We start from the raw sequence: 13,105 nt of genomic DNA, 5'->3' as shown, positions 1-13,105 counted from the left end.
TTGATTTTAGATCTTTCTTTTTTTCTAATATATGCATTTAATTCTATAAATTTCTCTCTAAGCACTACTCTGATTGCATCTCACAAATTTTCGTAAGTTGTGTTTTCATTTTCATTTAGTTCAAAATATTTCTCAATGTCTCTTGAGATTTCTTTTTTGACCCATTTGTTATTTAGAAGTGGGTTGTTTAATCTCCACATGTTTTGGGATTTTTCCAGTTATCTTTGTTATTGATTTCAAGTATAATTTCATTGTGATCTGAGAGCAGACATTGTGGGATTTCTATTTTTTTAAATTTGTTAAGGTGCATTTTATGGCCCAGAATGTGGTATATCTTGGTGAATGTTCCATATGAGCTTGGGAAGAATGTGTATTCTGCTGTTGTTTGATGAAGTAGTCTATAGATGTCCATTATATCCAGTTGATTCATGGTGGTGTTGAGTTCAACTATGTCCTTTCTAATCTTCTGCCTGTTGCATCTGTCCATTTATAAGGAAGGTTGTTGAAGTTTCCAGCTATGATAGTATATCCAACTATTCATCTCTGTAGTTCTATCAGTTTTTGCCTGAGTTATTTTGATGCTATATTGCTAGGCACATACACTAAAATTGTTATGTCTTCTTGGAGAACTGATCCCTCTATCATCAAGTAATGTCCCTCTTTATCTCTGGTAACTTTGCTTTCTCTGAAGTCTGCTAACATAGCTAGCCTTGCTTTCTTTTGGTTAGTGTTAGCATGGTACATCTTTCTCCATCCATTTACTTTTAATATATGTGTCTTTATATTTAAAATGGGTTTCTTGTAAATAACATATGATTGGATCTTGTTTTTTGATCTGCTCTGACAATCTCTGTCTTTTGATTGGTACGTTTAGACCATTGACATTCAACGTGGTTATTGATACCGTTGGATTAATATCTACTATATTTATTACTGTTTTCTATTTGTTTCTCTTATTCCTTGTTATTCGTTTTTTGTCTTCTGCTCTTTTTCTGCCTTTTGTAGTTTTAACTAAGCATTTTGTATGATTCCATTTTTTCTCCTTTTTTAGTGTATCAGTTTTACTTTTTTTTAAACTTAATTAGTGATTGCCTTAGATTTTTCAGTATACATTTGCAACTAATCCAAGTTTACTTTCAATTATCACTATACCAAAATAGTCCTAATTCTTTCCTCCTGTTCTTGTATCATTTCTGTCATTCATTTCTCTTATATATAAGCACACACACAGAAGATATATGCATAAGCATATGTAATTGGATACATTGTTGCTATTTTTACTTCAAACTTATTTGTTAAATCAATTAATAATAAGAAAAATAAGTTTTTATTTTACCTTCACTTATTCCTTCTTCAATGTTCTTCCTTTTTTTATGTAGATCTAAGTTTCTAACCTATATTATTTTCCTTCTAAGAACTTCTTTTAAAATTTCTTGCAAGACAGGTCCATGGCAATACATTCCCTCAATTTTTGTTGCTTTGAGAAAGTCTATATTTCTCCTTCACTTTTGAAGGATAATTTTGCAGGGTACAGCATTATAGGTTGGTGGGTTTTTTCTCTTAACACTAAATATTTCACTTCACTCTCTTCTTGCTTGCATGGTTTCTGAGGCAAAGTTGGATGTAATTCTTATCTTTGTTTCTCTATAGGTAAAGTGTTTTTTACCTGTAGCTTCTTTGAGGATTTTTTCTTTATCTTTGATTTTTTGTAGTTTGAATATGATTGCATTTTTGTTGTTAGTGCTGTTGGGTCAATTCTGACTCCTAACAACCCTGTCTGTGTACAGCAGAGTGGAACCCTGCCTTGTCTTTTTGTGCCATCCTCTCACCTTCCAGCGCTATATCAGACAGTGCTCCACTGCTGTTCACAGGGTTTTCATGGCCAATTTTTTTGGAACTGAGTGGCCAGGTCCTTCTAGTCTGTCTAGTCTGGAAGCTCCACTGAAACCTCTCCACCATGGGTGACTCTGCTGATATTTGAAATACTAGTGACATGGCTTTCAACATCGTGGCAACATGCAGTTGCTACAGTATGACAACCAACAGATAAGTGGTATGGTTCCTTGACTAGGAAATGAATCTGGGCCGTGGTTGTGAGAGCACTGAATCTTAACCATTAGACCACCAGGGTTGGCTATGATTGCCTAGTTGCAATTTTTCTTGCCATTTATCCTTCTTGGTGTTTTCTGAGCTTCCTGGATCTGTGGTTTGTCGTCTGACATTGATTTGAGGAAATTCTCAGTCAATATTCTTTCAAATATTTCATCTGTTCCTTTCTTTTTTTTCCTTTTGGTGTTTCCATTATGAGTATGTTACACCTTTTGTAGTTGTCCTAAAGTCCTTGGATGTTCTCTTCTGTTTTTTTTATCCTTTGTTATTTTTACTTTTCAGTTTTGGAGGTTTCTATTGATATATTATCAAGCTCAGAGATTTTTTTCCTCAGTCATGTCCAGTCTACTAATAAGCCTATCAAAGTCACTCTTCATTTCTGTTAGTGTTTTTGATCCCTAGCATTTCTTTTTGTTTTTTTCCTTAGGATTTCCATCTCTCTGCTTATATTGCCCATCTTTTCTTGCATGCTCTCCTCTTTATCCATTAGAGCTCTTAGCATATTAATTATACTTGTTTTAAATTTCCCACCTGATAATTCCAATATCTCTGCCATGTGTGGTTCTGATTCTTGCTCTGTGTTTTTGCCTTTTAGTATGTGTTGTAATGTTTTCCTGATAATGTGGTGGTAAGGTGTTGGGGAGGGGAGGTGTTCTATAGTCCTATGATTAGGTCTCAATCTTTTAGTGAGTCTGTGCCTCTGGACTGTGAAGTTCACAAATGTTTCTCAGTTCTCTCCTCTCACCTCTGCTGCTTTGGTCTAACAGGATTGCTAGAATGGCCTGGAGTTCAGTATTTTCCTTCTCCCAGGTGGAAGGCTAGAGGTTGCTGGAGTTGGGTATTTCCCTTTCCCCCAGGTCAATTAGGCTGTGATAAAACCCCAGCCAATTAGACTCTGGTAAATAGTTTCTCCTGAGGGTAGATCTTAAGAAGATCAGAGTGCTCTGCTGTATTTAAAAATTATTCCTTCTCCTACCTCTGCTTGAAAGCACGAGGGAATTTTTCTTGAATATTGTGAGAACCTGGTTGAACCCCTGGTGTACAACTCACAAAAATGCCCCCAAACTGGGTCTCCCTGGAGTTTTTAACTCTCAGACCTGTCCACTCTTGAGCCTCTAGCAATTTATCCATTACAGTTCTGGTTTTCCTACCACAGTACTGGTTCCTGTGGAATTGTCAGCTGGTGAGTTTCTGCTCAGGTAAGCGTGATTCTCTGTACTCTTCTGTCAGTCTCTCCAATTTTGAAGGCAGTGGTTTGCCCTGTGCCCTTACTTCTCATATGGATCTAAAAAGAGTTGTTGATTTTTCAGTTTGTTCAGCTTTTTCCTTGTTGTTAGGGTAAGTGACAACTTCCAGGCTCCTTAAATGTGGAACTAGAAACTGGACATCTGTTAATTTTTTTTCAGTCTGTTTTCTCTCTTTTGTTCAGATTGGCTAATTTTTGTTGTCATATCTTCCAGTTCACTGATTCCTTCCTCTGGCCCTTCCATTTGCCATTGAGCTCATGCACTGAGGTTTTTACTTTGATTATTGTTTTTCTCAGTTCTAAAATTTCCATTTGGTTCTTTTTTACATCTTCTGTTTCTTTGATGAGACTTCCTATTTCTTTACTGAGGCTTTCTAATTTTTCATTTGTTTCAAGTGTGTTTGTAATTGCTCATTGAAGCATTTCTCTCATGGCTGCTTTAAAATCTTTGTCAGATAATTCTAATATTTCTCTTTGTGTTGGCATCTATTGATTGTCTTTTTTATTCAGTTTGAGATTGTTCTGGTTCTTGTTATGACAAGATATTATTATTGAAACATGGATGTTTTCATATTATGTAATGAGACTCTGGATCTTGTTTCTTTTGTGTTAGCTGGCTTCCTTTTACACTGCTCTGGCAGGGGCGGTGGAGGTAGAAGTCCAGGTTTTCTACTTGGCCTTGGTTGACACCTGAATGGTAGGGAGTTTCTTATCATAGCTGGTTGGGTTGGGAGTTCTGGCTTCCTGTATAGTCTCCAGTGACACTATGGTGGGAATGGCCTCGTTACTGTGAGTTTGGTGAAAGTTGTTGCTCTCTACTAGGCCTTCTCTGACACCACCCCAGTGGGGAGCGGGAGGAGTGCCTTATTATTGATGGATGGAGGTGGACGTCCAGGCTCCCTATGTAATCTCTACTGCCACTGCTGGGGTCAGGGACTCACTACTGGTTGGTGGGGATGAAAGACACAGCTCCCTATTTGACCTTTTCTGATACCACTTCTGTGGGAGTGTTATAGTCCTTCATCATTGCCTTGTCAAGCCTAGACTCACCACTTGGCATTTGTGGCATGGGTAGGGTAGAGGCCACAGTTTTTTCTGCAGTGTTTGGCTGGTGTAGACTCTTGTTAGGCTGCCCCTTTCCTTGTCCTTTTGCTAGAGAGAGCAGATATTTTTTGGAGCTTTTTTGGTCTATGTCCATTGATGTTTCCAGGTTACCAGCTTCTTTAGCTCTAAGTCTGGAGCATGTAAGGCAAACACAAAACAAACCAAAACCAAACCTCAAGCAAACAAACCCCGCCCCCCACTCCCCCTCAGTGGTCTTACCACTATGTTGTTTCTCAGGTCCAGAGGTCTCTGGCTGGCCTCATTCTCTTCACCTGTCAAAGTCTTCTTATATTTTATATATGATGTCAAGGGTTTGGGGTTGGACTTGGGAAGAATAGGGAAAAGTATTTCTACTCCATCTTTCCAGAAGTGGAGGTCCTGATTTCGTTACTTTTTATTATTCCAATTTTTTCCCTTGACTGCTTTGAAAGTTATATAATCTGTTTCTATTTTTTTAGTAGTTCCTAGAGAGATTGCAACATAAATTGACTTCATTTCAAAGTATAAAGTGAATACATTTAGCTTCTTCCTGCGTTGTTCAAGGACTTTAGAACATTAATTCCATTTAGTTCCATTCCCTTCTATTTCTGTTGTGTATTGTAATTTTATAAACAAGATATTATTATTAGTGTTTTATATAGAAAATGTTTATTTGGTTTTACCTATATATTTTCCTCTGTCTTTGCTCTTAATTCTTTTTTTGCATCTCAGACCTTTCATTTCAATCGTATTCTTTCTGCCTTAAAGAGGAATATTTAGAATATTCTTTAGTGAGGATATGCTTGTGATCTCTCTTCCATTTTATTTGTCTGAAAATTTATTTATTCATTCTCATTTGTTTATTCATTCCCTCAAAAAAGAAAGGAGATTTTTGCATATTTATTTCTGGTTTGGCACACTATGAAGTTTCTTTTAATACACTGAACATATCATCCTGCTTCTTTTTTGGCTTCCTTTGTTGATTATAAGAAATCAGTTGTCAATCTAACTGTTGAAACTTTGAAGATAAGATAAGCTCTCTTGTAGCTTTTCAGATTTTCTTTGCTTTTGATTCTTAGCATTTTCAGTATGATGTGTTAAGATATGAGTGTAATTTATTTTACAGCTTTTTGAATCTGTAAATTAGCATCCTTTTTATTGCTTTCTTCAAATGTTGTATTTGCTCTATTTTCTGTTTCCTCTTTTTCTGGGACTTTGAGTAAAATATATGTTAGTTTTCTAACTCTATCTTCTGTGACTCTTAATCTCTTTTCCATATTTTCACAGTTTTGCCTTTCGATGCCTTATTCTGGATTTCTTTTCACTTGTCTTGTTCACTAATTCTCTCTTCATTTGTTTCCTACTCACAATGAACCCTTCCATGTTATTTTCAGTTGTTAAAATGTTTAAGGTCTTATTCTTTGAATCTGCTATTCTACTTTATGTCATTTTTCTGCTTCTTATTTTTTAAAAAATATACTAAGAATAGCTGTTTTATAGTTCCTTTGTGACAATTCTTAATCTTAAATGTTTATGAGCCTCATACTGTCTTTTGTTTCTGATAGTTTTTGGTCAAAGTGCCTTGGTTTCTGGTGTACCTTGTTGTCTGCGACTACATGCTCAGTGTTTTTCTTGAAAAAATTATTTGTAGGAATAATTTAAGGTCTGCTTAGTATGTAGGTAACTTCTTTGTGGGAGGATTTTCATTTACTTTTGCCATGTGGATGATGGCTCTACCCTTCTGGTGCAATGTGAACCTGGGTTGCAAATCTGCTTGAGGCTTGGTTTACTTTTACTTCCTCCTTACATGAAAAGTATTTCAGCCTATTGTGCAAATGTTTAATTCCTGGATTCTCTACCTTAGAGAGCCTTTAAGTTTTCATATTTGTTTTCCTTACCCCATCATAATTTCAAATCAAAAGTCCAACTTTGCCAGGATCTGCAAATGGCAAAAGTGGGTTCTGGACTCATCTTGCTTCTTCAGATTTCTATTTTCCCTTCACTTTTTCCCTGGTAATTTCTAATTATTTTGTCAGAAGTTTAATGATTTTTATATTCTTAATATTTGATCCTGAATTTTTATTCCTTTTTAGTGGAGTCCTTCTTTGAATGATATACCTCACCCAGTATCCCCATGAAGTTTCAGCTTCAATTTTATATATGTCATTTCTAGGAGTTTTGCTTAGTTTATGGGTATCTTCCTTACTCCTTTTAGGTTTTAAAAAATGTTATAATACTTATTTTTTAATCCGTAGCTGGTAATTCTAACGTCTGAAATCCTTGCAGATCAAAGTCTGCCTTTTGTTCATTCTGCTGACTCTGCTCATGGTGCTTTGTTTCCTCTTGTGATTTTTGATTTTGAGGTCATGTAACTTCATCTTTGGAAATTCTTTAAGGCCTGGGTTGAAAGTATATTTTTAAAGAGAAGATTTGCATTTGCAGATTCTGGGATCCTGGGGGAACTTAGGGACACTTCAAATCAAGTTTTGACTCGAATCTTTTTAGAGTATTCAGGCAGCATACATTCAGTTCCCACACATGCCTAAGGACTTCTTTATGATTTTAATTTCTCAGAGGAGACATAGTAGACTATAATAAATAGTATCGTAGTGGACACAACAGTCTTTAGTTATCATTTCCCTTTCTCCAGATCTACTTTTCCTATTTTTTTCTCGGAGTTGGACCACTAAGCCTTTTATTTTTATACAGATTTTCAGAATGGAATTTTAAAAAATATATAAATCTGAAACATCATTCTCTTGCTTAACATCCTTCTTTGTTTTACTTATTTTTTTGTCCCCTCCCCAAAGCCCCAGTACATGGTTGTGTATTGTAGTTGTAAGTCCTTCTAGGTCTTCTATGTAAGCCAGCACCCACAGTGTGGCAAGTGACAGAATGGTGTGGTTTTGCAACCGGGAACTGAACCCGGGCTTCTGAGGCAGAGACCATGGACCTTTAACCACTAGACCATCAGTGCTGGCTCCTTCATTGTTTTAAATGGTCTTCATGATTTATGAAGTGTACACTTCTGAGCAAGTCATATAAATCCTGTTATGATCTTATCTTTGTTATCTTTCCTATCATATCTGCTATGATTTCTCCTTCATACTTTGTTTCATGACATTGAAATATATTTTCTTTAGACTGCAGAATGTGTCATCCTATCTCTTCCATTTTTGCCTTTGTACATGTTCTTTCACATATCTGTGATCTTCTTTTCTCCCTCAACTGTCATTACTTTTGTTAATTCTTACTGGCTTTCACATGTTTCAATTCAGCTGTCACTTTCTGGAAGCCTTCCTTGAACTTTCCCTCTCTATGTATGTCTCCCCTCACCTCTAACCCTTACTGATCCTATTTGCTTAGGTGCCCCCCTCTATATATTCCCAGAGCTTCTAGTGAGTACTCATCAGCACTTATCATTGATTATATGTCTCCCTCCTAATTATATTATAAATACCAAATTTTAAGGTCTACTTTCTAGCATACACCATCATTATCATTATCATAATAGTATTTAATATTTATTGAGTATATGCTAGACACTGTGGTTAAACATTTTAAGTTGCATTATCTTGTTTAATCCTAACAGCAACGCTTCAAGATATGAATAACTATCATTGTTCTTATTTTCCAGGTGGGAAAAGTAGAGACAGACTGGTTAAGTATTGTGCCCAAGGCTAGGTAGCTAGTGAGAGGAAATAGTATAATTTGAACCCAGGGAAGAACATGAACTTCTTTTTTCCGCTAGTGTTTTTTTGAGGTGTAAAAGTGAATGCACACATATAAAACACATAAACTAGTACCTGGCACTAAATATTTAGTTAAATATTAGCAATTAAGTGGAGTCAAAGGCTTTTTTCCATAATATTTAAATAAATAAATGTGATATTTTAGAAAAAGTTGAAAATCAAGGTAGACAATATGCAAATAAAATCATGAATAATTTCACCATTAGAGATAATGACATTTAATATTTTTGTGTGTATTCTTTCCTTTCACATGCACTATTTATATAAATACTGTCTTTTAACTTGCCTTTTTCTTTTTAAAGATTGGTACCTGAGGTGACAACTATTGCCAATCTTCTTTTTTTTTTTTCTGCTTTTTCTCCCCAAATCCCCCCAGTACATAGTTGCATATTATTTAGTTGTGGGTCCTTCTAGTTGTGGCACGTGGGATGCCGCCCCAGCATGGCCTGATGAGCAGTGCCATGTCCACGCATCTGAAACGGTGAAACCCTGGGCCTCTGAAGCTAAGTGTGCAAACTTAACCACTCGGCCATGGGGCTGGCCCTGCTATTTTTATTCTATGATATTTTATGACTACCCAAATTAGTAATCAATAAATAAAGTCTATATTATCATTTGCATTGGGCTATGTTGTATACCATTGTATGTGTACTACTATAATTTAATCTATCTCCTATTGGATATTTAGGTTGTTTCCAATGTTTAGCTTTTATTAAAAATTAGCACCAAGACCAGCCTGGTGGTGCAGTGGTTAAGTTCACATGTTCTGCTTTGGCGGCCTGGGATTCGCTGGTTCGGATTCTGGGTGCAGACCTATGCACCGCTTGTCAAGCCATGCTGTGGTAGGTGTCCCACACATAACGTAGAGGAAGGTGGGCATGGATGTTAGCTCAGGGGCTGTCTTACTCAGCAAAAAAGAGGAGGATTGGCGGCAGATGTTAGCTCAGGGCTAATATTCCTCAAAACAAAAAAAAAAGGTAGCACCAAAAATCCTTATATATTGACCTTCGAGTGCTTGGGGGATAATCTTGAAAAGTGAATAAAAGTTGGCGATGACCAGTATCAGTGCATCTATACTTGCATAATTCTCCCTCATTTTGGAGTACCAAAGGGAGGAAAAAAAGTAATTGTTACAAGTAATTTGTTTTCTTGGTATATATTTTCTGTTAAGTACTATCTATCTACAACTTTCTTTTTTAGAATTACAGAATGAAAATTTAAAAGAATCAAATGAGAAGCAGGATCATTTGACGTCAGAACTGGAAGATATTAAAATGTCTTTGCAAAGAAGTATGGTATGATTTAGAAACTAATTAGTGTGTGTTAAGCCCCACACTATCAATCAGTCAACAAATATTTATTCAGTGCTAATGCTATGTACAAGGACCCAGAGCTTCAAATAGAGATGATACAATCCCAGTCTACAAAATGCTTATAGTTTAGAGACATTGGATAAAAACACATCAAAAGTATAACTAAAATGGAAGACTATGCTAAGTGCTAACAGTGATTCAGGCAAAAATTGCTGCAGTAGCTCTATGAATTGAAAGAACATCATGGGTGGATTGGCCAGGAAGACTCCATGGAGAGGTTGGGATTATAGGTGGGCTTTGGAAGAATGGTGAATTGAAACAAGAGTAGTGAGTAGGCATTCCAGATTGGCCACGGTCAGGTAGAGGAGGCGGGTGAGAGGATAAGGAGGGAGGAAAGCAGATGAATTCAGCTTTCTTTCTTAAGACGCTTGGATGATAGCTTTTGTTTTGTACTTTATTTCATTTAGAGTACTCAAAAGGCTTTAGAGGAAGATTTACAGATAGCAACCAAAAAAATATATCAGCTCACTGGAGAAAAAGAAGCTCAAATGGAAGAATTTAATAAAGCTAAAGCTGCTCATTCATTTGTGGTTACTGAACTTAAAAGTACTATCTGCAACTTAAAAGAATTGTTGACAACAGAACAGCAAAGGTAAAAACATTTCTTATTTAGGTGAATAAAAACAATTTCGTTCTAATATTTAGTGCCATTTTCTATTCAATGTCAATTGATTTGTAATTACTATAACAACTGTAACCAAGCCTGTTTTTTTGTGTATAAAGTGAGAATACATTTTAAAGTTTGTAATGGATAGGCCGATGTCTAGGAAAAGAGAGCAGATATTCTCTAGGATAGGCCCCATGCATGCTTTGCCATAGAGTCATGCTATATAGACAAACTCCTAAGGGCTGATGCAGTGATATGACATATTTAATTAAACTGTGGATTATTATTAGCTTCATAGAAATAACTTCTTAGGCTGTGTGGTTTATTTTACTGGGGTCCGTAATCTTTCTGATTTATAAAATTAGCAACTAACCTGGCACACGGTAGGTACTAAAACATTTTTATTAAATTAATGGATTAATGAATTATTGACTACGATTATATATAAAATAAACTATTCACTTGTATTTCATCTAAATAGCAGTTTGTCTAAAACTTGAGTTAAAAACTTAGTGTTTTTCACTGCTTTATATTAAGGAAATATTCATATAAAGCTGTTTTTTGAGGCCTAGGTAATCATTTTTGTTCTATTAGCATCAGGGTTAATTAAGTTTAGTAGGATGAAAGAAATGAACAAGCTTCTGTCTGAAGTCATGGCCTGGGCCTAGCAGTATTTCTTCTCTACTGTTTGTGCATGGCAAAGGCAGAAAAACCAGCTTTTCTAGCTCAGCTAATCTTACATATTCTTGATTGACCCATCCAGGCAATTTTCAAATTTTAAAATTGTAAGTGACCTTAGATGTGATCTGTTCCAATTATCTCAGTTTTATAGATGAGAAAATGGGAAGCCAGAGGAGTTAAGTGAATTGCACAAGTTCTCGTATTTATATTGTTCGCAAGGTAGAATTCAGTATAATAGTAGTTAACATATTCGGTCTTTTTCTAGGATGCATTAATTTGATATCATCAACAGCTAAGAGATAAATTATGACCATAACCTTTACAGGTTTATGTAGATATAATTAATATACAAGATGTATTTATAATAGTAATATCTTATTTTGAAATGTTATCCTGTCTGGCACAGAGGAGGTACTCAAAAAATGTTTAATAATTGAATCTGTGAATCTGTGCTAAGATATTGTTGCTAAATTGCATCAATTTTAGTTGCTAGATGAATTCTGACTAAAAGAATATTTTACATTGTAAACTAATATATTTTACAAGATTGGAAAAAAGTGAAGATCAATTGAAAATACTTACTGCGGAGCTTCAGAAGAAATCAAGTGAATTGGGTAAGACTTTGAGAATAACATGTTCATGATAATATAAGCCAATTATAAAAAACATAAACCCTGTTTCATAATAAAATATAGTTTCTCCTCTGTCGTTTACCAATAGTGATTATTTGATAATTTTTATTTGATTTTTCAAAGATAGAAAATTTAAATCTTAAGAAAGACTATTCAGTATTATTATGCAGTTCATAGCTATCTAGAACTGTAAGGAGCCTAAGAGATATTTGTAGTCTGTTTTCCTTATTTTAGGATTCAGAAGCCTTAATAATTCTTAGGGGAAAGTGTCTGTTATATTTTAATTGAATTTTGAAATTTCATTGATTAGTCATGTTGGATTACGAACAACTTATAGGAAAATGCAATCCTTTTTTACCATATGGTGTTGTTAATATTGAACAATTTTTATGGCCAAAAGAGAGAGAAGTTCTGGGGTTATTTTGTGAATTTATGACCATTTAGTTAGCCAATTCTATTAACTCTATGCTTTATATTTACAAATGTGTAGAATTATAAAGATATAAAAACATTTTTTCTAATTAGTTTTTATAAATTAAAATAATTCATGAATTGATGGGTGTTTCTTTAGAATATCTCCATCATATTCTGTAAGCTTTATTATTAGCTTTGAATACTTGTATAATTAAAATAATTGTAAGTAATATTGTCTTGTTAGGATATTTGGTTGAACTTATAAACCCTATTTATGCTTTCCTTTTGCAATTCTTAATTTTCCACTATAAACTAGAGTGACCTTTGAGTATCCAAAATTGTCCTATCCCATGGTAAATAATTTTATTTTTTAATATTATTTTAGATCAGAATGGTTGTAAATGCATTTTTCATCCAATTTTTAAATCTTCCTTTAGAGCATAGCATACTGTTTTAAATCACTGCATATATCTACTTTCTTTGAATTGTTCAATTGAATGTTGTAGGCTAAAGGAATAATTTTAGTCATTAAAATATCTTCAATGGAAATTTATTTGTAACAATTCAGTCTCATATTGAAATTAAGTGGCTATTACTGTCATATTAAAAAATTAAATGCATAATGTGATTTTTCTCCTAGTAGAGCAATTTATTATGAGAAGTTCGGATAAGAAATTCTAGAACTTTTGGGGCTGGCCCCATGGCTGAATGGTTAAGTTTACCCGCTTCACTTTGGCGGCCCTGGGTTTCACTGGTTTGGATCCCAGACACAGACGTGGCACTGCTCATCAGGCCATGCTGAGGCGGTGTCCCACATAGCACAACCAGAGGCACTAACAACTAAAAAAATATACAACTACGTACTTGGGGACTTTGGGGAGAAGACGAGGGGAAAAAAAAAAAGAAGACTAGCAATGGATGTTAGCTCAGGTGCCAATCTTTAATTAAAAAAAAACAAGAAAAGAAGTTCTGGAACTTTGAAACAGTTCTGTGTTTTTTTCTTAGCATTATCTTAAGTGCTGTGAGAACATATACAAGAAATAAAATACTGCGCTCTTAAGAAATCTCTAATTATTGTGGGAGAAGGGTTGAACACAAAAACCATTAGAGCAGTGTCTCAAAATAGGGAGTGAGCAAGAATTCTATTAGAATTAGGGAAGGAAATATTAGAACTTCTATTTCTATTTATTTTTTATGCTTTTCATATA

General features: G+C 34.9%; 1 protein-coding gene across 7 annotated transcripts in view; it reads left to right on the top strand.

Annotated features, from left to right (window-relative positions):
- SYCP1 (synaptonemal complex protein 1) overlaps positions 1 to 13,105 on the top strand; it is a 129,991-nt gene that overhangs the window by 39,460 nt on the left and 77,426 nt on the right. For all 7 annotated transcript variants that reach the window (XM_070607629.1, XM_070607633.1, XM_070607630.1 and 4 more), the window contains 3 exons: positions 9,391 to 9,485; positions 9,971 to 10,155; positions 11,398 to 11,465. In XM_070607629.1, coding sequence (XP_070463730.1) covers positions 9,391 to 9,485; positions 9,971 to 10,155; positions 11,398 to 11,465 — 348 coding nt within the window. The remainder of the gene's footprint in view (positions 1 to 9,390; positions 9,486 to 9,970; positions 10,156 to 11,397; positions 11,466 to 13,105) is intronic.

Source organism: Equus przewalskii, unplaced genomic scaffold, assembly GCF_037783145.1.
Source record: "Equus przewalskii isolate Varuska unplaced genomic scaffold, EquPr2 ChrUn-13, whole genome shotgun sequence".
NCBI classification, from domain to species: domain Eukaryota; kingdom Metazoa; phylum Chordata; class Mammalia; order Perissodactyla; family Equidae; genus Equus; species Equus przewalskii.
The sequence above is the reverse complement of the archived record's forward strand: the minus strand, read 5'-3'. Positions and strand labels throughout refer to the sequence as shown.